Source organism: Manis pentadactyla, chromosome 8 (assembly GCF_030020395.1).
Source record: "Manis pentadactyla isolate mManPen7 chromosome 8, mManPen7.hap1, whole genome shotgun sequence".
Lineage (NCBI taxonomy): Eukaryota > Metazoa > Chordata > Mammalia > Pholidota > Manidae > Manis > Manis pentadactyla.
This window is the reverse complement of record NC_080026.1, coordinates 110,413,895-110,441,298: the sequence shown is the minus strand read 5'-3', so window position 1 is coordinate 110,441,298 and position 27,404 is coordinate 110,413,895. Positions and strand designations below refer to the sequence as shown.

The 27,404-nt window shown below is 49.1% G+C and overlaps 1 protein-coding gene across 1 annotated transcript in view; it reads left to right on the top strand.

Annotated features, from left to right (window-relative positions):
* The window catches only part of LOC118912926 (collagen alpha-1(XVII) chain-like), a 39,358-nt gene that overhangs the window by 1,586 nt on the left and 10,368 nt on the right, over positions 1-27,404 (top strand). The window contains exons 3-28 of the mRNA XM_057505380.1: positions 424-585; positions 961-1,041; positions 2,092-2,422; positions 2,883-3,000; positions 3,086-3,224; positions 3,877-4,074; positions 4,415-4,444; positions 4,772-4,798; positions 6,214-6,240; positions 6,343-6,405; positions 7,169-7,273; positions 8,024-8,086; positions 8,718-8,753; positions 9,326-9,379; positions 9,619-9,654; positions 10,169-10,204; positions 10,834-10,896; positions 12,054-12,089; positions 12,345-12,416; positions 13,233-13,259; positions 14,168-14,203; positions 15,624-15,659; positions 15,935-16,015; positions 23,812-23,874; positions 24,033-24,113; positions 25,484-25,610. Of these exons, the coding sequence (XP_057361363.1) occupies positions 424-585; positions 961-1,041; positions 2,092-2,422; positions 2,883-3,000; positions 3,086-3,224; positions 3,877-4,074; positions 4,415-4,444; positions 4,772-4,798; positions 6,214-6,240; positions 6,343-6,405; positions 7,169-7,273; positions 8,024-8,086; positions 8,718-8,753; positions 9,326-9,379; positions 9,619-9,654; positions 10,169-10,204; positions 10,834-10,896; positions 12,054-12,089; positions 12,345-12,416; positions 13,233-13,259; positions 14,168-14,203; positions 15,624-15,659; positions 15,935-16,015; positions 23,812-23,874; positions 24,033-24,113; positions 25,484-25,610 (2,128 nt within the window). The remainder of the gene's footprint in view (positions 1-423; positions 586-960; positions 1,042-2,091; positions 2,423-2,882; positions 3,001-3,085; positions 3,225-3,876; positions 4,075-4,414; positions 4,445-4,771; positions 4,799-6,213; positions 6,241-6,342; positions 6,406-7,168; positions 7,274-8,023; positions 8,087-8,717; positions 8,754-9,325; positions 9,380-9,618; positions 9,655-10,168; positions 10,205-10,833; positions 10,897-12,053; positions 12,090-12,344; positions 12,417-13,232; positions 13,260-14,167; positions 14,204-15,623; positions 15,660-15,934; positions 16,016-23,811; positions 23,875-24,032; positions 24,114-25,483; positions 25,611-27,404) is intronic.

Genomic DNA, 27,404 nt, shown 5'->3' with positions numbered 1-27,404 from the left:
TGAAGAAAACTAATATGTGAGATAGTAGAGAAGAGAGTGTGGGTATGGTAGATGGGGTGGTAAGGATAAGTACCGCCCAAAGTGGTAATAATTGAGACCTGAGGATAGAAATGAACCCACTAAGTTAATTAAAGAAGGGCCTGCCCAACAAGAGACTTTTGCCCATTTACTAAAGATCCTGTAATGTCCAGGTGTAGAGGCACCTCCATAGGCCACCTGCCCAGCACTTTTACATTGACCCAACCTCCTGATGGGCAGGCCCCGCCAGCAGGGGATGCTGTCTTTGGTCCCCAGTTACCACTGTCACCAAGAGCAGGAGACATGCCACCTCAAATTCCTCCTTTTCTCCCCTTTTTCTTCTTCTTCCCTCTCCCTTTGCCTGGCACCTTTTTCTTCCTTCTCATCCACCTCTCTCATCTCTAGCCTGTACCACAAGCGTCCAGAATGATGACCTCTTGCACAAGGACTGTAAATTCCTGATCCTGGAGAAAGACAGTGCACCTGCCAAGAAGGAGATGGAGCTGCTGATCATGACCAAGTACAGTGGGAAGGTCTTTACTGCCTCCCCCGCCAGCATCACTGCAAGTATGTGGGAGCCCACGTGACTGGGGTTCAGCAGAAAGGCAGACAGTATAAGAGACTGAATGTCCTATCAAGGTGATGTTGAGGTGTTCTAAAAATGAAACCCGAGCCATCCCATTCGAGTGAAAAATGCCTGCCTGAACAGGGTGTCCCAGGGTGTTCCTTGAATGCAGACAAGCCAGGAAAATTCCAGAAAAGAGCTCCCGGAGAGGTCTTTGGACAACAGTAAACCTTCTAACCAAAAGCACAGATGTGGGAGCTTCAGCCCAGGGAAGCTGGGGCCTCTTCCTACCAGGGCGCACCAGCAGGACAGAATATGGGGCAGCTTTGGGGGAGTGAGGAGAGAATATCCTGGGTTATCACGGCTTGGGTGCACAGCTTCTTTTTCAGAGGACGCTCTAAGGAAAGAAAAGCAAGCTGCCTCCGCTGCTGACACCTGCCTAGTAGCAGAAGCTAATGGTAAGAGCAAATCTGTAGCTGTCACCTTGGTTTCAGCCAATCCATGTTTCATTTATTTGTCTTCTGAGACCTCGCTACTCAAAGCATGGTCTCTGGGCCGGCAGCATTGGAAACACCCAGGAATATGTTAGAAATGCAGGCTCCCAGGCCCTAGAGCACACCTGCCGCGTCAGGGGCTGCACTTTAACAAGGTCTGCAGTTGATTCGTGTGTGCACATCAGCGCACAGCTCTTCCCACAGCCATTCTAGTCTACAGTGGTAGTTTTTTTCTCACCTTACACTCCCATAATTTTCAGAGCTATTAGAAAAAAATGCTTTGCAAAGCACTTGCTAGCTTTATTTTTTTTCTCCCCAAATATCTGCATTCTTTCCTGAGTAACTGAATTTCTTCTCCTGCTCTGGGTCCTATAGAATCTCTCCAAATCACTGATTTTAGGGAGATTAGGAAATGAAGAAAAAAATTAAGTCATAGAACATATTTTTTAAGATGCAAATGAAATCGGTTACCATCCTCATCTGCCGCTGAATTTTCTTCATTAGCAGTTCTTTACATTTTAGGGGTGGAAGTGGGGCTGTGGAGCCAAAAAACCCTTTTCAAAATCTGATGGAAGTTGTCAACAGTATCCCCAGAAAATCCCACACTCAGTGATCACAGAGCATCAGGGGCTCCTGAACAGCTGTCCTCCATGCCCGGCCTTGCTGCTCAGTTCCTTCCACCCCACGTTAGGAGCCTGTGTTCAAAGCCCCAGAAGCAAGGAATTATTTCTCATAAGCACATTTATTGTTTGAATGCAAACGTCACCCCTAACACAGAGCTCCAAAAGTACCTTGGACTTCACACGTTTAAACTCACAGGGGGTTAAGACACTGTTTTTTCCCACCATTAATTGCTGGCCAGGCCGTGCCTTCATCAATGCAGTAACTGCAAATACCAGATCAGTGAGGACTTAGTTAACGGGCCTGACCCACCTCCACGCACAGACTGTCTTGTGGGCTCCTCCAGTTTGAAAGCGCAGTTCAAAAAGTGTGTTCTCGGTGTTTGTCTTTCAGGAGACGTGAAGACTGTGCTCAAGGGCAATGCTGCTTCCGCAGTGGGTGAGAGCAATGGTCCCGGGGACAAAGGGCTGCTCCTGCTGAATGGAACACACCTGGCCCGTTCGCCAGGCACTAGTGAACACATGAGCCACCCAACTCTAAACAGTTTCCCCGAAGGCTCCAGGGGAGCCTGGTGGGGGGCAGGCTGGGGGCTGGAGCTCACAGGCCATGCCACTCCTGCTGGACACCCACTGCCCACCCTCAGGTCCACGGTTTCCCAAACATGGCCGGGGCGACACACCCGGGCTGCTGTGGTGTCTAGCAGCAGACTCCGCCGGCCTTCGCTGTAATATATCCCCAGTCCTTTATGCTTTCCCCACTTGCTCCCAGGCTTATGAGAGAAGCGCGTCAAGGGTTATCAGTCTATTTCATACTAATATAGAGCAAATACCCTTTTCACTAAAAAACTTAAAATCTTCTTGGCCACTCCTTCCTTAAGTACTGACTGTAATTCTGGGCACTGCAGGGATTCCAAGGAAGGAGCCATGTGAACACAGACGTGGAGGTGGGAACACTTTAGGTTTGGGTGAATGAAGGGCAGGAGGAGGTGGCACATCAGTGTTCATACTCAAGTTTTTAAACCTCGTGTCATGTGCTATATCCTCTTCTAATTACTTCACATGGTTATCTAGTTTATTCAGTCATCTAAGTTAACCTCTTAACTCCACTTTATACAAAAGGAAACAGTTCATGTGACTTTCTCAGGATCACAGTTCAGGCCCATGATGTGACCTGCTCTTCACCAGCCAGGGCCCTATGTTCCCTGCAGGAGCTAGCTTCATGTTCCACAGAGCTGCCAGCCCCACTCACACTCACTTGGGCTGCTGGGAAGTCACCAAAAGCCAGAGAATTTTGAGGGAAGAGGTCAAGACCCTCCTGCATTCACCTTACCCTTCTCTTGTCTTCCACCGATGTTCATGGCTACGACTGGCTGAGAGGTGAGGTGTAGGGGGGATGTCGGGGCACGTGGGTGGCGGTGCCAGCCTGGTGCCCCTGCGGCTCCTGCTGCAGCTGGTGGAAATGGATGCTAGGCTTGCTGCTCACCTGGCTGCTGCTCTTGGGGCTGCTCTTCGGCCTCATTGCTCTGGGTATGTGGCAATCATGGCAGGGCAGCAGGCCTCACTGCCTGCTCAGAGGGCAGGAACTGGAGAGTGACCCAAGTGTCAGGGGGCATAAGGGGCCCAAGATTACTGCAGACCCATTGTTACTGTAGGTGAGGAAACTGAGGCTCTGAGAGACACCTGGCCACGGGTGCATGTCTGCTTAGTGGCAGAGCTGGGACTCCAGTTAGCGGAAGCTTAGTGGCAGCTCCTGGTTGCTGGCCAAGGCCCTCGGTCCCTGCAGCAGCCAGCTCTCAGCATTTGGCTGCCCTTAAGAATCAGGTCAGGCCTTCTCCTAGCCTTTTTCTTTTCACCTTTTCCATGTACCATATCAATTTCTCTATTGACTCACACCAGCTCCCAGGGAGAGTGAGGCCAGCTCTGCCACCACCTCAGATGAGAAGACTGGCTCCCAGGCCAGGTTTCTGTAGGGCTCAGCTATGATTTCGAGTAGCTAATCCCTGTTGTAGCCTCAACAGATTGCCTCTGCATAAGCATTCAAATGGAGAAGTCCCCACAGACCCCAGGGCCTCTGTTTCAGGCTCCCTTTGTGGACTGAGTATGTGCTGGGGACGCAATGGCCCTGGGCCCACCGGCTGAGCTGCCTTTGTCTGTCTGTCTGTCTGTCTGTCTGTCTCAGCGGAGGAGGTGAGGAAGCTGAAAGCACGTGTGGATGAGCTGGAGAGACTCAGGAGTGGTGCAGGATTCCACAAGGAGGCCATGGAGAGGAGCAGCAAGGACCAGCTGCTGTACATGGACAGATCCGGTCTCGACAGCAGCGGTCAGGAGGCGCTCTGGCTTTTTGTGAGAAACAAGCTGATGACAGAACAAGAAAACGGTGAGCGTGTAGCAGGGCAGAGGCCAGCTGGCTTCCAGTCAGCAGCTCCTTGGCCTCTGTGTACAGGGGCACATTGTTCACGGTAATCTCAAACCCTCCTCATTCCAGGCTCTAGATAGTTCTGGGAGGAAGGGAGGACCATTACTGTGATCCCATTTTTCTACTGAGACAACTGAGACCTGGAGAATTACCCAAAAGCACAGAACTAACACGTTAGAATCTGATTGCTGGTCGTATCCTTGGTTTCCTCCTGCTCTACCATGGTGATGCATCTTTGTGTGTGTGCATGTGTGACACACCCAAGATGTGCAGCTAAGCTAGGGATCACCTTCTCTTGTAGGGAATCTCCGAGGAAGCCCTGGCCCTAAAGGTACTGCGCTGGACTGAGCCCTTTCCCTGCTCCCGTTGCCTGCATTTGGAGCCAGGTTTTATGGGTGGAAATTTTCCAGAGTAAAGGATGAGCAGTGGGAAGATCTTATGGTATCTATTGGAGGGTTGAGAATTGGCTTTACAGTGAAAATATCTTAGAGAGGGAAGGGACCAGAGGCATCGTGTAGGAGCCTGAGAGGAATGCATACCACGCACACATTCCCCTTGTAATGAGGCTTATGTGCTGCCAGCAGGCCTTAAAACACTAGGATGGGATGGCCCTTGGCTCCTCCCCCATCTCACAGTTTTCATCTCTTTCTGATTTTAGGTGACATGGGAAGTCAAGGCCCTAAAAGTAAATAGAATGTGGAAATTTTTACCTTAAATATCAGTGAGGGTTGACCGTGTAAAGCAATCAGTAAGTGTCAGAAACCCACCTCATGCTCCCTGGCCATCTCCCCTCTGACGTAGGACCCATGGACTCTAAAGCAGCCTGCCAGACCCCTTGTGCTTTTGGGGAGCAAGGAGTTTCATAACAGAGCAGGGATTTGGGTTAGCACTGCCCCGGCCCCTCCTCAGGGCTCCAGGGACTCCCAGAACCAGGGCCTGTGTCTCCCCAAGCTCCTAAGGGCAGCGTGAGGGTCTGCTACGACACAACCTCTAGGTTGATTTCCAGGAATACAGATGCCCAGGTCCTGCCAGGAATCAAGACATTCCTGAATCAGACGCTGAGGCTGGGCCCTGGACAAACCAGGTTAATTCTGATGAGTTAGTCAGGAACCACCATTATAAGCAAGCAGCCTGCTCTCAGAGGGCTTGGGTGAGGGAGGCCGGGGTAAAACCCAGCAGTCAGGAATGGAGCTGCTGTGGGGAAATCCAGTAAAAGGCACCACCTGCCATCAAGGGGCAGGTAGTTTAGGAGGCATGACGTATTTACAGGAAACGGTATCCACAGTGTTAGTTGGGGGACAAGCACATGCTAACTTGTGTGGCGCATACTTATGTGCTACAGCATATTGATATATTTCCTTGGTTTGAAAATCAATGGGAGAGGACTGTGGGTGGGAGGAAGGGGTTTCTAATCCCACTGACCACAGCCGTGCTCCTTGATCTAGCTGAATAGGGTTCCCAGACTTCAGTGTAAATAAAAATTGCCAAGAGTCTGAGCCCCGCTCTCAGAGCCTCTGACTCAGCAGGTGTGAGTGGAGCCAGGAGTCTGCATTCTCGGTCACCCCAGGTAGTTCTGAGGCCAGAGTGGCGGGCTGTTTTGAGAATCACTCAGTGTTCAGGATGGTAGGTGGACCCTCCCCCCAGCTCCACCTCCCTGCCAAAGAGATGCCAGTGCAGGAATTGAGGTCCCTCCACTTGGTGGCCCTCCACTTCTCTTCCAGATTCCCTACCCCACATGCACACCCTGAGTCACCACCCAAGCACCCTCTTCCAGCTTTCAGGCCATGTACCCCCTCCTGGCATGTGGGAATGGGGACTGATGGTCCCAGAGCCCCTGAGCCATAAAATACAGGATGCCCAGTTAAATTTGAATTGTAGATAAATGACAAGCAATTTGTCACTATATGTATGTCCTACGTATTGCACAGAACATACCTAGAGTACAAATTTATTCAATGTTTATCTGCAATTCAGACTTAACAGAGCATCTGTATTTTTATTTGCAAAATGTGGCAATCCTACCTGAATTTCACCAATGGCTCCTTTATGTAATTGGCCTGAATCCTCTGGCTGACTTCTCTCTTGTATCTCTTCTTGCAGGAGATCGAGGGTTCCCTGGGACTCCAGGTGTGTGACCGCTGGTGGCATGGCCAGTATTGTGGGCTGCTCAGTTCTGGCTCCTGAGTCCCAGGAGGACAATAGTGCTGAGATATTTTTGTGAATCTGCAGGTATTCCTGGGCCCTTGTGCCACCCAGGTAAGGAAGGACCAAAGGGACAAAAAGGCAGTGTGGGTAAGAACTGCTTTTTCCATTCCTTCATTCATTCATTCAACAAATGCTTGTTAAGTGCCTGCTGTGGTTCTAGGCCCCATTTTAGGTGCTGGGGAGACACTGGTGAACAAACAGAGAAATCCCTGTTTACATTTGGGTGGGGGAGCAGACAGTAGACGTGATAGAAAGCGAAGTACACAGCAGGGTGTTTTGTGCATCAGGAAAGACAAACCTGGCAGGGCACTGGGAGTGCCGAGGGGGTGATTCTAATAGGGACATCGGGGAAGGCCTCACGGAGAAGGCACTGTTTGGGCACAGGCTCGAGGGGGTGAGGGCACAGGCATGTGGAGATCTGGGGGAAATCATTCCAGGCACAGGGAGCAGCCCAGGCTCTGGGCAAGGGTGTGCCTGGCAAAGAGCAGCCAAGAGGAGGAGGTACAGGCACTGACTGTAGCCCACAAGGGAGAGAGAAAGTCCAGAGTGGGGCCTGGTGGCTGAGGCCGACCATGTGGGGCCTTAAAGGCGATCGTAAGGACTTTGGCTTTTACCCCGTGTGAGTTGAGAAGCCATTTGCAGGTTTGGGGCAGAAGTGGGATGTGATCCACCTGCAGTTTGAAAGGGTCACTCTGGCTTCCTGGTTGAATGTGGGCTACAGGGATGAAGGGAGAAGCAGGGAGACCAGATAGGAGGCTTCACACAGGTGTCCCACCAAAAAGATGCTGCCTATAGAGCCCTTAGCTGCAGCCCAGGGTCCTAACTCCGAGGTGGCCATCGATGTCTTTAGGAGAGCCTGGCATGGAGGGACCCATGGGCCAGAGAGGGCGGGAAGGCCCCATGGGACCTCGCGGAGAACCAGGGCCTCCTGGGTTTGGAGAGAAAGGAGACAGAGGTAAGACGCGGTTCCTTCATCAGAAGGTTTAGCCACATCCATGCTTCTGTCTTATATCTTTCGCCCTCCCTCCTTCTTTCACTAACATTTGCTGAGCCAGGCTCTGCACCAGGCCCTGTGGAGACAGTGGTCTAACAAGGGGTTGTGGGCTGGACAGTGGGTTCAAACTGAGGGCTACAAACCCTGCAGCACTCAGCATCCACAGAGAACATGGTCACAGGGAATCTTCCCAAGGGGGTTGGTGGGGAGTCGGGGTTGAAGTGAAGAGCTCAGGGCGGAGCTGGGCATGAGCAGCGTCGGGTGCAGGCCCTCCAACCTCGCATGGCTGGAACTGGGCAGCAAAAGAGACACAAAAAAACCCCAGACCCAGACCCAGCCCTGGAGGAGACTGGGAAGGTTTTTGAAATTAGATCATTAATCATAAGTCTGCTTTTATCCGGGGAAACCAAGCACAGACACCAGAAATCCTCAGTGCCAAAAGCGCATGAGCAAGAAGCTTTACTTTGAGCTTCACTTTGTCTTAAAAATATTGCTCAACCAGGCAACAAATATTTATTGAGTACCTACTAGGTGTCAGACTTCATGGAATGTGGAAGCTCTGGGGTGGAAACTGAAGTGACTCGTGGCCTCACCTGATGGAGCAGAGACCCCCAGCAGGGTGGGAAGTTCCTCCCTTCCCCTGAAATGACCCCGCCTGGCTGGGTGGGCATCCACACAGGGGACTCTCTCAGAGTGCTTATTTCTCCCCAGGGGCTGCTGGTGAACCAGGTACTCGGGGCCCACCTGGAGTCCCAGGTTCTGTGGGTGCCAAAGGTAAGTCAAGCGTCCATGACACCCACGGCCATGTCCAGGACGGATCACAGAGGTCCAGGTGCTGGGATTCCAGACAGCCCTAAGCCACCACAGGGGGAATGGGCCCAGAGCATGTACCCCCTCAAAGGAGTCCCACAGAGGCAGAATTTGGGCTTTTTTTGGCTCCACAATGGATTTTGGGCCACATTTACATCTCTTTCAATGGCCTTATTATTTGGCCCCTAAGTGGGTGGATGGATCAGGAAATCCGAAGTTGGACAACTTGCTCACCTGTCTGGGGCCCAGATGCATGCGTTCAAAGAGCATGTCTTTCCTCAGGGGGATGGGCCCCTCTCAGTTTGATGCCCATCTGGTCACCACCCTCCCTAATTCTGCCCCAGCCCGAATATTTCACTCTGGGAAGGAGGAACGGGTTTCCTGATCCCACCAGCTACAGCTTCCTCCCTAAGGAGGATTTTGTTCCGGCGTCACCCTTGGACCCTGCGACTCTGAGGCCCTGGCAGGAACCTGAGCTGTGTGGGCAGTGCTCACACACGCAGCCCTCACCTGGAAGGGAGCCCCGCCCCCTCCACCTGCCCTTCGTCACGGCCTGTGCTGACCCCTCTGACGATCGTCTTGTCATCCTTCTCAGGTTCCAGCTGCTCTCCTGGCCCACAGGGTCCCCCAGGTCAGTATGCTTCCTCCTATAAGTAGATGTTATATCTGAGGCAGAGAAGGGATGCTAGAAGGAAATACGTTCTTAAAACAAAAGCAATTATAAAGAGAGCCTCCCGGAGACACAGACTCATGTCCGCCTGTGTGTCCCCTGTGGCTGCGGTGGGTGCCCAAAGGTCTTGTGAGATCTGCTCTGACCTGGCTTGGGGTACTCCGCCCTCCAGCAGCTTTGGAAGCAGGCAGTTCCCATCCTGCGTCATCCCTACGGGCCACAGCTCCTCCTGCCATCTCGGGAGTCTCAGCCTATCGCCACCGCTGTCCCACTGTAATGCAGGCCAGTGTCTCTGCCAGGGTCCCATGAGGCGTCCTCAAGCCCAGAGCTTGGTGATCGCAGGGGCAAGGACCCTCGACCAGGATGACGTAGCAGGGATGTGGGGAAGAGTCTGCAGAGAGCAGCCCTTGACTTTTACTCCAGAGTGTGTGTCTGTACACCTGTGTGTCTCTGTGTGCATGTGCCCATGTGCGTATCCATGTCTCCCAAAGCTGGGGACGTTCGTCCGCCTGCATGGTTTTCTCTGCTTGCAGGTGCCATTGGCCTCCAAGGAATCCAAGGGGAAGTAGGACTCCCTGGTGTCAAAGGTAAGCTGGGAGAGGGGCCAGAAGGAAGGGGAATTCAGCTATGGATGCCGCTCACTCAAGAAGGTCTGGGGAGCAGGGATGGTCCACTGGCCATGACCGACAGCCTGTGAGGGTGGCAGGTGCATGAGGAGAAGGGGAGGTCAGGATGGCAGGGGAGCCTGTCTTCAGACACAGACACTGCCCCTTCTCGGTCGTCTCCTCTCAGGCTTCTTACATGAAGTTGACCATTACCTTTTCAGGTGACAAAGGACCTGTGGGGCCACCAGGGCCCAAAGGTATGTTGCTCCTACTCTTACTCAGGTATCACGTAGTCGGCCTGACTCCTGGGGACCCAGATGTGTCCCCTGCGCCAGAGTCTGAGGATACAGATGACTCCAGCTCCTGGACCCTGGGCTAGGAGGGATCTGAGAACTCATTCTAATTCAACTTCTCACATAGGGAAACTGAGCACAAGGAGGTGAAACAAAGCCCCAAACAAAGCTGTGGTTGGATGGTCCTCAGGGTGGTGAGCATGCAGCATTAAGGCCCCCCCACCCCTGCCAAGTCTGGTCCTCCTTGTGCCCACAGCAGGCTCTGGGGTCAGTCTGTGGGCGGGCCCTGACCCTGGGGGAGATCAAACACGCTCCTTGGCTTAATTAACACCCACTTCCCACTGACCTTCTGCTGGCAGTAGCTTACAGGTACAGTGAGAACTGTTCTGCAGCCAGGGGGCCCTCCTGGCGGGTGAGATGGTTCTCCTTACTCCTCACTGATGCTTCCTGCCTCCCCCATCCGCCATGTGTGTTTTAGGTGACCTGGGCGAGAAAGGATCCCGAGACCTCATAGGTCTGTCCTGCCCAGCAATGTACTTCAATCCATTAGGGAGTTTTTGTAAATCCATCGGGCACAGAGGTAGAAAACAATACAGTAGTGTGAGACAGAATCTCTGTCTAAAAACCCTTGGGAATTTATAATCTAGAAAAAGGAAAAGAGGAGATAAAGGAGTGAATGGAGTATAAGCCAGCTTCAAAATGCATAGTCCAGATGGTAAATGTTTGGGACAGAAAAGAGAGTTAATGATTGTGTCTGAATCTTTTGGAGAATCTCATTGGGAAAACTGAGCTCATTCCAAAGTAGCAGAAAGGTTGTACTACTTAAAACTCTCTCAGCTGCTTACTGCCTGCCAACTTGAATCATTAAAAAGGACACTTACAGTACTTTGGTGAGCTCCGTTGCCAGGGAAGTAAGATTCATACACATGCCCCTGCAGACCAGGCTTGGCTCTGTGCCTGCTGCTCAGGGCATCCTGACTGTAGAAGTGAATCAGACACTGTCTCCAGCCTGTGGCTGGCATCCTATGCACCTCTGGTTGAGGAGAGGCAGTGTTGGGGTGGGTAAGGATGGCGGAGCCCTCTGTCGTTGTCAGGCACGTGGAGCCTGAAAGCCTCCTGTCAGCTAACCCATTTCCTTTGCAGGCCAGTCTGGCGCTAGAGGTTTGCCCTGTGCTGTGAGCGAGCCTGGAGCTAAAGGAGCCACGGGTAAGTGTCCCAGAGGGACAGATGCGGCGGGTCTGTGCTTCTAGGTGTTGTCATGGCCTGAGACCCTTCTTTGGAGCTTCCCACCCTGTTCACTAATCCGCCCACGCCCCAGCAGAGGCTCCATTTACAGGCTGTTTCTGGGGATAGGCATCCCTCTGGGGGCCGAGAGAACAGCAGCTGTCGCTGGGTTTCTCGCTGTTCTGGGGCGGGGGGTTGCAAGGGTATGCCAATTCAGCCTGGTTCCTTCCTCTAAGGCCCCTGGGTCCCTGGGGAGGAGTGACAAGCATTGAGGTCCTTCAGAACCCACAGTGTTCCAGGCACAGCATGGATACCCCAGAGCTGGTCTCAAGATTCACCTTTACTGATATGCCTGTCAGCCAGGACACGGGAGTTGGCTAAGGATGTTCAGAGGGCCAGCTGTTTAAGCCCCACCAAGGGGGATGGGGTATATTCACTTTCTCATGCATTCAACAAGCTGTTAGGAACGCCGACTACATGCAGGACACTGTGCTGGGAGAGTAAGATGCTTTACCTCCCCCAAGGGGAGAGAGAGCTTGTCTGAGGTGACGAGTGCCATGAAAGGTACAGAGTGCTGTGAGGACATGGTAGGGAGAGGGATTTCTTCCAGCTGGAAAGATGAAGGAAGCAGTGTTTCAGATGGTCCTAAAGAGCAAGAAAGACTTTAACCACAGCCAGTTTGGAAAATTCCCTGCAGAGGCAACAACATGAGTGAGGAAAGACAAGGAAGCAGGAAAAAGCAAGACATGGTCCTAGAAGGTCACCATTTGGACAGAGGTTCAGATAATGCCTAGAGCAGAGGAGGCAAGAACCTGGAGCACCTTGACCTCAGGACCTTGAGGAATGAGGCAGACATTTAGTGAGCATCTGGTGGGCGCCAAGTCCTTCAGTAGGCACTGAGATGCAGGGGGAGTTGTTGAACAATTCTCTGCAGGAAATTAGACAATTACTGATTTAGAGAAGAGGGCAGGGGGAATGCTGCATCCAAAGACGGGCTGCTTGTGTGGCTGATGCTATGGGAAGTGCTTCATAGGCTCCCCACCAGGGAGTCACTGGCTACAGGGCTGTCGGGCAGTGGAGGCAGGGAGTCCCAGAAGTAGCTCCCAGAGTAACTGATGAACCACGGTTCTGCTTTTTAGGACCCGCGGGTCCCGATGGATGCCAAGGCCCAAGAGGTTGGTCACTGATCTCTTCTCCTCACCCTCACTGCTCCCCCTGCCAATCACTCCCTGACCTGCCCGCAGCACTTAATCCTAGTGCCAGAGAGGCATGTTTCAGGTGGAAACCTGCAAGGCCAGGTCTTGTTCTCCTCCTTACACCTGCTGACCAAGTTAGTCACTGAAACCCTGAGAAACCCTCTGCTTAAGTGTGCTGGCTGGTTCAGCTTTCCTAAAAGGGAACCATTTCCATGTCGGCCATGCTCTCCCCAGGTGAACAAGGTCCTCCAGGAATGCCTGGAACCGGGGGCCTACAAGGACCTTCTGGAGATCCCAGGAAGCTAGGTAACAGGGCAGGAGGAGGGAGCCGATGCCCTACTGCAAATGAGGGCGAGAGAGAGAGAGAGAGAGAGAGAGGGAGAGTGTGTGTGTGTGTGTGTGTGTGTGTGTGTGTGTGTGTGTGTGTGCGTGCGCGCGCGCGCGCACGCTTGTGCTGAGTGCAGTGGCTGTGGGTCCTGACACCTCTGACAGCTTGGAAGAGAGAAATTAATAGTGAATTAATAGTTCTAGAAAGGGGCAAGGAGTCTCTTACAAACTACAGACTCTAACCTCACCTCAGTACCCTGCTCCTCTGTGCCTTTCCCCTCAGACCATCCCTGGACCCTCTCTACTACCCACCAGTCTGAGGAGAGAAGCCTGTGTTAGGTCTCCAGAAAAGGCCTCGGAGGAGCAAGATCCTCAGGGCTGCAGGAGGAAAAAACAGAAACAAGGAGAGCCCTGAGAGTGAGGAGCATTCATCAGCGGGGTGGCCCGTGAACAGCCGGGGCCTCCTGGCTCCTCTGGCCTGTGCACAGACCTGGAGAGCCACGGGAGGGCGCCTGGGGCAGCACTAGGGGTCCGTGGGTGTATGAACTTTCTTGGTACACGGCTCTCAGTGCTAACGGGCCTGTGACCCCAAGCAGGCCAAGCACCGTTGCCTACTGAAGCAATGTGTCAGTAATTGCACTGCAAAGTCCAAAACGCTGAGAAGACCTGGAGTCTAGCTGCCCCAGACATGGGGTTTGTCCTCTTGCAGCCCCCAAACCTTCCTGCTGCTCCTGCAGCTGAGGGTGTGCTTCCTCAACCCTTCCACCTTCCCCTCATGGGTTCTATTTTCCATAGGTCTCACAGGACTCCAAGGCCCACCAGGTGAGTCATCGGGCCACTCCCACCTCCCAGCACCACCCACTGCTCCAGGCCCCTTAGAGCTTCCTCTCCTTTCCTCCTCCCCCTGCAAAAAATAAAGTTCAGGTCCTTTTACTGTGAGTCTTGAGAAGCACCTTAGGAAGGAAAAATAGGCACGGAAGAGTCTAGAAAGCCATTCTGGGAGAAGTGAGGTTAGGTCATGTGCCAACTCTGTCTGCCTAAGCCCTGACCCTCTTTGGTGCAGGAACCCTATGGGAGGCTCTGGGCACAAGAGTTCCATTGGCTCCACAGGGGCCCAGGGGCCCTTGACAGCGAGGGGATTGGGAGCTCACCTTATGCAGAGGGTCCCAGTGTCCCTGGGACAGCTTCAGTGTCAAAGTCTGTCCTCTAGTTGGACCAGTGTGCACCCATTTGGATTTAAGAAATTGTCAGCACACCAAGCCCGAATTTCTAAAAGAAATCAGGGAAAGACATAAAATGAGATCATGTGAAGGTGAGTACACAGGGACACCCTTCCAGGGCTCCCTGGCGATCAGACCAGAGCAAGGTGAGGGTTCCACCAGATGTAGGAAGTCCAGCCCCTACTGCCCTATGCCGCATGAGAGGGAGGGGACAGTGGCTGCCGCAGGGGACTCACAGCCCAGAGTGACTGAGATCCCCCAGAGCTGAACCATTCGCTGTGCCTCCCTCAAGCTCTGCTGTTGCTCCATTTCCCAGAGCAGGAGAGGGGCTCAGAGAAGTGGCTCCCCAAGGGCCCTCTAGGAGAAAGCAGAAGGCAAGGCCAGGTTGGTCTCCAGCTTTGCAATCAGCAACTGTGGCCGTGCTGAGTGACAGAGCGCTAGTTACTCCCAGAGATGAGTGGAATTTCAGGGACTTAATCATCCTCATTTGGTTGTTTTTAATCACATCAGGACTTCCTGGTACTCCTGGACGACCAGGAACTAAAGGTAAGTGATTTTCCAAATTAGATAGTTTTCCTTTTCATGAGCCATTTTTGCAGGAGGGTACGGGTTGGCAGGAGAGAGGGCTCTCTCTGGCCAGAACCTGGACCAACAGTGGCATCTAGTGGCTTCAGCGGAAGGCTTTGGGGCTGAGGGGCCCGGGGTTTGTCCTGATCCTCAAGCCCCACGCTGCCCCCATGTCTTCCGACCCACAGTCCTGAGCCTCACTTTGGTACCTGGACGTCTCCTGGCTGCATGTAGAGGAGGATCCATAAAGATGCTGCCCCCAGAGCCTTTCTGCCCACTGACTCACCTCTAAAATGGCCGTTTGTGCGCTATCTTCCTCTTGAGGCTTGGTCCCCACGTAACGTGACTTCCCTGGGACAGGAAGGTTTGGGGATTCCTGAGGATGTCAGACACACTGCCCTTCTTAAGAGCCCATGACTTTCTGTCCAGGAGGGACCTCAGACCCTCCCTAGACAATGTCACAAGAGGTGGACATTTTATCTTGTACTGGATTGTGTTCCAACAAAACAAACACAAGTGCTTTTCCTCTTGGCTTGGCCCCCAGGGGCTGGCAGGTAGCTAGCAGAGACCATCCCTCTACTTCCCCTAAGGCAGAAATTAACAGGGTCCCTTGGTGTGCAGGGGACGGAATGCCCAGAGGCCCCTGAAGAATACCAAGTGGAAGGCTTTCCATCCTTTACTTCACTTGCTTGGTTCCCCAGAGTCTGTGGATTTCCAATCCCAAAAGATGCTTCAAGACAGCATCACGGGGCCAAAAGTTTGGGAAGAGCCTCCAACATCCCCTTCTTGGAAGTCCTCCACGAATATCTGCGTTTTCCCTCCTCTAAAACACATGGCAGAAAAGAGATCTGTGAGCCTTTGTGTAACTTGGGATTCCAGACTTACCAACCACAGAGCCCCCTCCTACCTCTGCACAGCCCCTACTACTGTCCCAGGGAACTGGTGTCCTGAGGGACACTGTGAACTAGGCTCTACCTCAAAAGCTCACTTTCTGTCCTTTGACCTCTTGGTAATTTTCCCACTAGAAGCTTCTCCCAGTAAGAGCCTGAGATACCTGCGGTGGGAGAGGATAGAGTGTGGGCTGTGGAGGACCTCAGTCAGTCTTATTCCAGCCCCAGGGAAAGGCAGTCTTCAATACCCTTAAGTGAAGCCCCGTTAAGGAGCTTCTTCCAAAAGCTGTTGTGGGCCCAGGAGACTGATGCTCTGGCCTCTGGGACCTCAGGCAGAGAGGTTGGTGCTTAATGCACCCTGCACACTCCCCTTCAGTTCATTAAAAAGCCTTTAGCCTGAGGGTTAGGGTCCCAGGAATGGTCTCCAGTGTAATCAAAAGCCCTGGAAATGACTTATTGAGCTACTAATTGATCCTGGGAAGCACCCCCTTCTTTTTCTCCCCTCCCAGGTGAACCAGGAACTCCAGGCAGCATCGTGACTTCAGGTAGGCAGGCCCGGGAGGGGCCTTCTTGAGTCTTTCTTCTTCACTGGGCATCTGCCCTGGCTCTGCCTCAACGCCCTCCAGCCAGTACCAGTGTGAGGGCCCAGTGCTTTGGCAGCATGCAGCAGTGAGCTCCTCGTGTCAGCAGAGAAGGGGCGGGGGGCAGTTCAGAGGTAATGAGAGCAAGGGGCGCTGGCCCGACCTGGCTCACAGCCTGGCCTGGGTCCCAGCACCTCTGAGGAAAATCGGGGTGAGTTCCCTGTTCCTTTTGTTTTCAGAGGGATCATCAGCTATCACTGCCCCAGGACCCCCAGGACCTCCTGGAGCCATGGGACCCCAAGGCCCCCCAGGTGCCCCAGGTTAGTCTGTTTCTTACTTGGTCTCAAATCTGCAGCACCTTTGTTACATTTGACTAGAGCAGTGTTTGCTCAAATCCTGGAACGCAGGGAGGAACCAGGGAAGTGTCAGGAGCCTTTCCCACAGAGCCTAGCAAGCCTTCATCACACACCAGTGACCATCCCCAGCACCACAGAGCCCCTGCTCATTAGGCCCCCCAAACACTGCAGGCATTGCTCACTAGGCCCCAGCACTGCTGGAGGCTCCAGGAGGTAAACTGTTTGCCCAAGATCATAGGGCTCAGAAGTAACCGAGTCAGGATGTGACCCAGGCCATTCTGCCTCCTGACCCTGTATTTGCCTAGTCAGAGCACTCCGCACTCTGATATACATCAAGGGCAACAAATACGCTGGGAATCTATTTGAAGAAAAAATCCCCAAACAGTGAGATTGATACAAAAATACGAAGACTTAAAGTTGTTACGAGATAATAGTGTAGTTTTTAAAAGCAGGATACTTGATAAAGTGTGCTCTGTGTTTGAACTTACAAAATGCAAAAAAAAAAAAAAAAGAAGAAACACTGGAGGGAAATAAATTGCTTACAAGTCATCACGGGAAGTTGGCGGCATGAGTAGTTCAGTGGAAATCTCCTCCCAAAAACATATATATTTATGAAAATACAATAAATACAACTATTCCTAAAAGAGACACCAGTGGATGCAGTACAACAGCCAGGATACATCTACATCTGCGAGAACTCAACATCAGACGAAGGGGGTAAGATACAAGCCACAGCCAGGCGGGACCCAAATGCTCCCCCACCCCAGAACCCGGCGGGAAGAAAGGAGTTGGAACAGGGAGGGAGTGAAAGCCCAGGACTGCTAAACAACCAGCTCTAGAAATCCACACCCCGAATGCAGACACAAGGTGCACGGGGTGCTGGATATTAGAGAAATGGAAAAGCAAACCTGCAGGCAGGTCCCCACAACCAGCACCCCTGCAACAAAAGAAAAGCGAGTGCTTTTTGCAAGTCTTAAAGAGACAGGGACCCCACAACTGGGCAAAGTCGTCCTGGCACACTTAGCCAACAGCTGGGAATCCTGGGGAACTTTAGGCACCCTAAACCCCTGGGCGGTAGCGCAGCTCTGAAGCCCCTCAGGGCACTAAGCAGCCTGCCAGTTGTTCCCCCTACTGGCGCAGACCCCGACACACTGGCCCAGTAGTGGGAGAGTGGCAGGGTGCGCTGGGGGTGGTGGTGCTGGAGGGGACCGGGAGCAGCCCGTGTGCGCCAGCAGCTCCAGAGGGGATGGGGAGCGACTTGTGTGGCTGCGACTGAACAGCCCGGGAGCAGCCCGCGCGCTCCGGCGGCAGTAGTGCCAGAGGCTCCCAGGACAGTCCCGTGCGGGAGAGGCTGACACGCACCTGCAGCAGTGCCAGAGGAAGGAGCTGTGCCCCCAGCAGCCGACCAGAATCCAAGCCCAATGCACAGCCGCTCAGGCTAGACCCAAAGGCTGCTGCTGGTACATAGCTGCCCAGCAGTGGCACCGCTATGGCGGAGGAGCGCATCCAGCGTGCCTGCCAGTCCCCCGAGGGCTCTGCGCTGCTCTGACAGAGACCCCGCCCACAGCAGCTTAGGGGACTAACCCGGTGGCTGCGCCAGGAGTGCGAGAAACCGACATAGGCAGTGGAGAACGGCAAGGCATCGAGTAAGCAGGAAAGGACTTTCTTCTCCCAGCTGACACACCCGCAACCTGCCTACAGCCACCGCTATCACCATGAAAAGGCAAAAAAATTTAGTCCAGTCCAAAATAGTTCAGACAACACCTGAGAGAGGTTCTGCAGAGACAGGCCTAACCAGTCTTCCTGAAAAAGAATTCAAAATAAAAATCATAAACATGATGACAGAGCTGCAGAGAAATATACAAGAGCTAAGGGATGATGTCCAGAGGGACATTACAGAAATGAAACAATCTCTGGAACGATTTATAAGCAGAGTAGATAAGATGCAAAAGGCAATTGATGGAATAGAAACCAGAGAACAGGAACATATAGAAGGTGACGTAGAGAGAGATAAAAGGATCTCCAGATCCAAAAGGAACAATATCTGCATTATAGAGGTACCAGAAGAAGAACAGAGAAAATGGGATAGAAAGTGTCTTTGAAGAAATAATTGCTGAGAACTTCCCCAAACTGGGGGAGGAAATAGTTGCTCAGACTATGGAAGCACACAGAACTCCCAACAGAAGGAACCCAAGGAGGACAACACCAAGACACATAATAATTAAAATGGCAAAGATCAAGGACAAGGACAGAGTATTAAAGGCAGCCAGAGAGAGAAAAAAGGTCACCTACAAAGGAAACCTATCAGGCTATCATCAGACTTCTCAACAGAAACCTTACAGGCCAGAATAGAATGGCATGACATATTTAATGCAATGAAACAGAAGGGCCTTGAACCAAGGATACTGTATCCCTCACAATTCTCATTTAAATATGAAGGAGGGATTTAACAATTCCCAGACAAGCAAAAGTTGAGGGAATTTGCCTCCCATAAACCACCTCTACAGGGTATTTTAGAGGGACTGCTCTAGATGGGAGCACTCCTAAAAAGAGCACAGAACAAAACACCCAACATATGAAGAATGGAGGAAGAGGATTAAGAAGGGAGAGAAATAAAGAATCATAATACTGTGTTTATAATAGCTCAATAAGCAAGTTAAGTTAGACAGTAAGGTAGTAAAGAAGCTAACCTTGAACCTTTGGTAACCACAAATCTAAAGCCTGCAATGGGAATAAGTACATATCTTTCAATAATCACCCTAAATGTAAATGGACTGAATGCACCAATCAAAAGACACAGAGTAATAGAATGGATAAAAAAGCAAGACCCATCTATATGCTGCTTACAAGAGACTCACCTCAAACCCAAAGACATGCACAGATTAAAAGTCAAGGGATGGAAAAAGATATTTCACGCAAACAGCAGAGAGAAAAAAGCAGGTGTTGCAATACTACTATCAGACAAAACAGACTTCAAAACAAAGAAAGTAACAAGAGATAAAGAAGGACACTATATAATGATAAAGGGGTCAGTCCTACAAGAGCATATAACCATTATAAACATATATGCACCCAATACGGGAGCAACAATATATGTGAAACAAATACTAACAGAATTAAAGGAGGAAATAGAATGCAGTGCGTTCATTTTGGGAGACGGTAACACACCACTCTCTCCAAAGTACAGATCCACCAGACAGAAAATAAGTAAGTACACAGAGGCACTGAACAACACACTAGAACAGATGGACCTAATAGACATCTATAGAACTCTACATCCAAAAGCAACAGGATACACATTCTTCTCCAGTGCACATGGAACATTCTCCAGAATAGACCACATACTAGGCCACAAAAAGAGCCTCAGTAAATTCCAAAAGATTGAAATCCTACCAACCAACTTTTCAGACCACAAAGGTATAAAACTGGGAATAAATTGTACAAAGAAAGCAAAAAGGCTGACAAACACATGGATGCTTAACAACATGCTCCTAAATAATCAGTGGATCAATGACCAAATTAAAATGGAGATCTAGCAATATATGGAAACAAATGACAACAACACAAAGCCCCAACTTCTGTGGGACGCAGCAAAAGCAGTCTTAAGAGGAAAGTATATAGCAATCCAGGCATATTTGAAGATGCAATCCCAAATGAATAGTCTAATGTCACAATTATCAGAATTGGAAAAAGAAGAACAAATGTGGCCTAAGGTCAGCAGACAGATGGACATAATAAAGATCAGAGAAGAAATAAATAAAATTGAGAAGAATAAAACAATAGAAAAAATCAATGAAACCAAGAGCTGGTTCTTGGAGAATATAAACAAAATAGATAAGCCTCTAGCCAGACTTATTAAGAGAAAAAGAGAGTCAACACACATCAACAGAATCAGAAATGAGAAAGAAAAAATCACGACAGACCCCCACACAAATACAAAGAATTATTAGAGACTACTATGAAAACCTATATGCTAACAAGCTGGGAAACCTAGGAGAAATGGACAACTTCCTAGAAAAATACAACCTTCCAAGACTGACCCAGAAAGAAACAGAAAACCTAAACAGACCAACTACCAGCAACAAAATTGTATCAGTAATCAAGAAACTACCCAGGAACAAAACCCCCAGGCCAGATGGATTTAACTCAGAATTTTATCAGACATACAGAGAAGACATAATACCCATTCTCCTTAAAGTGTTCCAAAAAATAGAAGAGGAGGGAATACTCTCAAACTCATTCTATGAAGCCAACATCACCCTAATACCAAAACCAGGCCCAGACCCCACCAAATAAAGAAAACTACAAACCAATATCCCTGATGAATGTAGATGCAAACATACTCAACAAAATATTAGCAAACCGAATTCATAAATACATCAAAAGGATCATACACCATGACCAAGTGGGATTCATCCCAGGGATGCAAGGATGGTACAACATTCAAAAATCCATCAACATCATCCACTACATCAATAAAAAGGACAAAAACCACTTGATCATCTCCATAGATGCTGAAAAAACATTCAACAAAATTCAACATCCATTCATGATAAAAACTCTCAGCAAAATGGGTGTAGAGGGCAAGTACCACAACATAATAAAGGCCATATATGATAAACCCACAGCTAACATCTTACTGAACACCTAGAGGCTGAAAGCTTTTCCTCTGAGATGGGGAACAAGACAGGGATGCCCACTCTCCCCACTGTTATTCAACATTGTTCTGGAGGTCCTAGCCACGGTAATTAGACAAAACAAAGAAAGACAAGGAATCCAGATTGACAAAGAAGAAGTCAAACTGTCTCTATTTGCAGATGACATGATATTGTACATAAAAAATCCTAAAGACTCCACTCCAAAACTACTAGAACTAATATTTTAATTCAGCAAAGTTGCAGGATACAAAATTAACACAGAAATCTGTGGCTTTCCTATACACTAACAATGAACTCATAGAAAGAGAAATCAGGAAAACAGTTCCATTCACAATAGCATCAAAAAGAATAAAATACCTAGGAATAAACCTAACCAAGGACGTGAAAGACCTATACCCTGAAAACTACAAGACACTCATAAAAGAAATTAAAGAGGACACTAACAAATGGAAACTCATCCTATGCTCCTGGCTAGGAAGAATTAATATCGTAGAAATGGCCATCCTGCCCAAAGCAATTACACATTCAATGCATTCCCTATCAAATTAACAACAGCATTCTTCAATGAACTGGGACAAATACTTCAAAAATTCATATGGAAACACCAAAGACCCCGAATAGCCAAAGCAATCCTGAGAAGGAAGAATAATGTGGGGGGATCTTGCTCCCCAACTTTAAGCTCTACTACAAAGCCACAGTAATCAAGATAATTTGGTACTGGCACAAGAACAGAGCCACAGACCAGTGAAACAGAATAGAGACTCCAAACATTAACCCAAACATATATGACCAATTAATATGCAATAAAGGAGCCACGGACATACAATGGGGAAATAACAGTCCTTCAACAGATGGTGCTGGCAAAACTGGACAGCTACAAGTAAGAGAATGAAAGTGGATCACTGTCTAACCCCATACACAAAAGTAAATTCGAAATGGATCAAATACCTGAATGTAAGTCATGAAACCATAAAACTCTTAGAAAAAAAGATAGGCAAAAATCTCATGGACATAAAAATGAGTGACCTTTTCATGAACATATCTACCCAGGCAAAGGAAACAAAAGGAAAAATGAACAAGTGGGACTATATCAAGCTAAAAAGCTTCTGTACAGCAAAGGACACCATCAATAGAACACAAAGGTATCCTACAGTATGGGAGAATATATTCATAAATGACAGATCCGATAAAGGGTTGACATCCAAAATATATAAAGAGCTCACACACCTCAACAAACAAAAATCAAATAATCCAATTAAAAAATGGGCAGAGGAGCTGAATAGACAGTTCTCTAAAGAAGAAATTCAGATGGCCAACAGACACATGAAAAGATGCTCCACTTCGCTTGTCGTCAGAGAAATGCAAATTAAAACCACAACGAGATATCACCTCACACAGTAAGGATCGCCATCATCGAAAAGACAAACAACAAATGTTGGCGAAGTTGTGGAGAAAGGGGAACCCTCCTACACTGCTGGTGGGAATGTAAATTAGTTCAACCATTGTGCAAAGCAGTATGGAGGTTCCTCAAAATACTCAAAATAGAAATACCATTTGACCCAGGAATTCCACTTCTAGGAATTTACCCTAAGAATGCAGCACTCCAGTTTGAAAAAGACAGATGCACCCCTATGCTTATCACCGCACTATTTACAATAGCTAAGATATGGAAGCAACCTAAATGTCCATCAGTAGATGAATGGATAAAGAAGATGTGGTACATATACACGGTGAAATATTAGTCATCCATAAGAAAAAAAACAAATCTTACCATTTGCAACAACATGGATGGAACTAGAGGGTATTATGCTCAGTGAAATAAGCCAGGCAGAGAAAGACAAGTACCAAATGATTTCACTCATATGTGGAGTATAAGAACAAAGGAAAACTGAAGGAACAAACAGCAGCAGAATCACAGAACTGAAGATTGGACTAATAGTTACCAAAGGGAAAGGGACTGGGGAGGATGGGAGGGAAGAGAGGGATAAGGGTGGGGAAAAAGAAAGAGGGCATTACGATTAGCATGTATAGTGCGTGGGGGTAGGGGGAGGGCTGTGCAACACAGAGAAGACAAGTAGTGATTTTACAGCATCTTAGGACACTGATATACTGTGACTGTGAAGGGGTATGTGGGGGGGACTTGGTGAAGGGGGGAGCCTAGTAAACATAATGTTCTTTGTGTAATTGTAGATTAATGATACCAAAATAAAAAAAAAAGAACAGAGGAAAACTGAAGGATCAAAACAGCAGCAGAATCACAGAAACCAAGAATGGACTAACAGTTACCAAAGGGAAAGGGACTGGGGGGGAGGGAGGGATAAGGGTGGGGAAAAAGACAGGGGGCATTACGATTAGCATGTATAGTGTGTGTGGGGGCACGAGGAGGGCTGTGCAACACAGAGAAGAAAAGTAGTGATTTTATAGCATCTTACTACGCTAATGGACAGTGACTGTGAAGGGGTGTGTGTGTGGGACTTCATGAGGAGTGGAGCCTAGTGGACATAGTGTTCTTCATGTAATTGTAGATCAATCATAGCAAAAAAACCACAAAAACAATCCTGAAGTGACACTCCTGTTTTTAGGGGAGGTTGAGAAGCATTAAAATGAAATAAAAACCTTTATATGATTTAAAGAAAATGCTTACAAGTTAAAGAATTATCAGTGATACTTTTTTCTATGTTTCCAAAATGCTTATTATTTTGTTATATTACTTTTTATTTTTTAACTTTTGAACAGTTGTCTACATTATTAAATGTTCACTCCAAAAAGTGTAGTTAGTATCTGTCAACACGGAAATATATTACATTATTGACTATATTGTCTATTCTGCACTTTCTCTGTTGTGATTCATTTATAACTGAGGTTTTTGTCTCTTTATCCCCTTCATCTACTTCACCACCCAACCCAACCCCTCCACTTTCAGTCTCTGGAAAAACCTCACCGACACTTGATAAGCTGAAAATCTGACAAATTCTAAACTTATTTGCCTCTTACAAGTCCAAACTCTACTACCTACCTACCTGTGTTACTTGGAACAAATCACTTTACCTCCTAATCTTCAGAGAGATTTTTAGTCTAAGGTCAGTTTTTTCCCCACTACAGCTTATGGAGCCATACCAGGACCCCCTGGGCAGAAGGGAGAGGTGGGCATCCCAGGACCCAAAGGTGAGTGATAGCACGGAAACAGCCACCAGGACTCTGGGTAACAACCTCGTGCTGAAAACGGCTCTTCTGCAGGTGCTACACGGGGGGGGGGGGGGGGGCGGTGTCTGCACTACCCCTGCACACACTTAACTTAGCACTTCCCCCATCTGTCCTCCTAGGAGACAGGGGCCCTGCTAGACTACCAGGAGGGCCTGAGCCGCCCAGCCCTGGAGGGCACAAGGGAGAAAGAGGAGACAAAGGTAAGCCTTGGCTGCCAGTTTCTGGAGGGCTAGGGGGCCGCTGCGCAATAGATAAGAAACATGAGAGGCACAGGCATAGTACAGCCCCTGTCCCTATTTCACCAATCAGAACAAGCCTAGAGAGCTGACAGCTGTCAATCAAGGAACTGTCTGCCCTGCCAAAACTGCATAAAAGAAGCCTCAGAATGAGCATCCACGCCTGCCTGTCTTATCTTAGGCAGGCTGGCTCTGCTGCTCTGTGCTGAGTGCATTAAAACGGACTCTGCTTTCTTGACTTTGGTCTCTCGTCTCACTTCTCCCTTTGGCTGATTTTGGCTTTAAAGGTTTTTTACCCCAGGCTGGGGACATATTTTCATATTGTACTTACAGTCTGGCATAGTGTAAAACCCAGATGGTTAGAAGGATTTCACCAGGATATTATCATATTGGTCAGCAACATGGGGCTCAAGAAAGCGAACAAGACCCAACATGATGACAGGACCAGAGCCGTTAAAAAGAGTAGTTTAATGAAAATGACTTCAGAGAGGTGGAGCAAGAGCTGGAGGTCAGTGACAAATGCAAGTTCTTTTATATCCAAGGGAGCTCTATTTAGCAGTAGGGAATTCAGACATGGAACAGGAATTCACCATGGAACAGGACACATGGTCCAGATAAAGTGCAGAGGCTGTAGATAGGGTAAGTGGTTACATCTAAGGAAAAGGAAACAGAATAGCAGCCCCAAGTGTGATGGAGAGCTATGGCCTAGAAAGGCGAGGAAGAAAAGAGGCAGAAGGCTATAGCTGAAGGAAACGTAGGTCCTTAAAAAGGTGTGTTATGAAGGGCATTCAATCCTACATCTCCTTGCAATGAATGATACTCAGAGATCAAATGTGGAATCCCCTCATACGTTTGGCTCAGAGAAGGTGAAGATTCAGCTGGAAATCAATCCCAAATTCAATCAATAGACTCTACATAAACTTTGCTCTGTGTTGGTCTAGTCCCAGTACTCCAACATGTTTCCTTATGATATGATTTAATGGAAGATTCAACAGAGTTTAATGAAATGAGCTCTGAGCAAAACGCCTCATATAGTAGGAAGTAAATAAGTATTTTGAAATTAATATATGTTCATAGGAAGAAAAGAATTTAATGCTGCAAAATACCTTAGAACGTAATGATTAATTAATTTCATTCAAATTATTAGCAAGCAATACAATTTCGACTAAACATAGACCTGAGCCTTCAGATACACAGATTCCACTGCAGAGACAGAATTTGTAACTTTTTCTTAAATACTTGAGGATAAAAGATGAAGTTCTATATTTAAACCAGAGGGGTTTTTTTTCATACACACGACCAAAATAGCTATTTCTGTATGTTTTGGACGGAAGGGCCTGCCGTTCGGGGGCGTGGCCACGCAGCCGCCGTCCGTCCGGCGCGGTTCTCGTCCCGGCGACGGCGGCGGCTCCTCCTGGACCCGTGGTGGCGCGGCCGGGGACTCCGAGCCTCAGCAGCGAGGTAAGTGCCGCGGTCTGGGGGCCTTCTCGGGCCTCGGAATGGCCCCTCTGCGTCCCTCCGGCGCGCGCGCGTTCTGCGCGGAGCGAGGGCGGGGAGCGCGGCTGCGGGCGGGTGTCCCTGGGCGCGCAGGGCGGCGGCGGGAACGCTCCCCTCGGTCTGTAGGCGGCCGCAGCGAGGGGCGTCTGTCTGGCCCCGAGGCTCCGTGCGTTTCTGTGTGCGGGGCTTTGGGGAGGTGATTTGGTGTCTCTGTTCGGTGCCCTTGTCTGTACGCGAAGCTCGTGGTGCTTTCCTCCCAAGATCGTGAGAGCTGTGTTGACTGGAGTCCGTGAGGCGCGCGGTGCCAACAGTTAAACTGCCGTTCCGCGTTACCTGCCTTTCCTGGCCGCCGGAAGGGGAGGGCGGGATGGAGACCCGTGGGGAATTCCTGACACACGGCTGCTCTGGCACGAGACCGTACCGTTTTTAACTGTGTGTGTTCGTTGCCGCATGTCTTCTCTCCATTCACACTGAAATTTTAAGAGAAAGCTATTTATGCGTGCTGTATCCAGTTCTCTTTCTCTTTGGTAAATCCAGCCCTAGATCAGGCATTTGCTCTCATCACCTCCACCATAACGTGTCCATATCAGTAGGCTACCCTTTCTGCGCCTGTCGTCTTTCCAGTTTCCGCTTCTCTTCAAGGGAGTCATAAATCATCTGAAGACCTAAAGTAATCTGGGAAAGCAAGGGTCAAATGAGGATCTCACAGCTACAGCAAAGGAAGTTTTTTGTTATCTTTGTTCAGTGGGTATGAAGGTGTCTGCCCGTGAGTAAGTCACTGTTCATACATTATGTAGTTGTGTATGACACACTTTCAGTAGTCAGGCAAGCCACACTCAGATAGGAAAGGGTAAGAAACACCCACCTATGATACAGAATAATGCCCGGAGCAAAATGAGTTGAGTGATATTTGTTCTTGTTTTTTAAGGATCTTACACGGGAACCGCAGTTGGTGATGAGGGAAGGGGAAGAGGGCATTCCAGGCAGAGGGACTGGAATAAGCAGAGAAGAGGTGGCAGTAGGAAGCCTCTTGGGAGGTATAGGGATAGGTAACTCTTCATTGATGGGAACTTGTGGGGTGAAGTAGGAAATAAAACTGAAATATGTTATCGCTTTGCTGCTAGGTTTTAAGTCTAAGTTTCATTTTAAATATATTGAAAAGGGAAACTGAGGGCATTTAGTATATATTCATAAGCATACATTAAGCTTGTGCTAGTTCCAGAAAACATTTGGTGGGCTTTTACCATTAGATTACCTCTGAGGTAGTCTGAGACCTTACCTGGAATGATATCCCTGGGAACTCATGGAAAATACTAGTGAGCTTCCTGTTCAATTCTGAAATTACTCCGAGAGTAGGAGTGATAGTCATTTACCACTCTTCATTTACGGCTCGCTCTTCTTGCACTTAGTTTCCAGGCCCCTTCAGAACAGTTAAAATTTGACCTTCAGGGCATCTTGACTAATTCTCCTCAGTCTGGGCGAGGTGTCTGTTCTGTGTGCAGCCAGAGTGCTCTCTACTTTGGAAACACTTGTACCTGTTTCTCTGTTTTGTGTATATGTCTCTCCCCTACAATGTAGGTGCTCTGTAAATGTTGCTGGAAGTCTGAATGAATTATACACATCCTACACTGAAGTAAATTTCTTATGTTCTAGTATGAAGGTGGGGGGAAAAAGACAGAAAAAGTGGAGAGGAGGGAAGGTGTTGAAATTGAAAATAAATGAAAGAAAAACTACAAAGGAAAAAAATATGGATACATC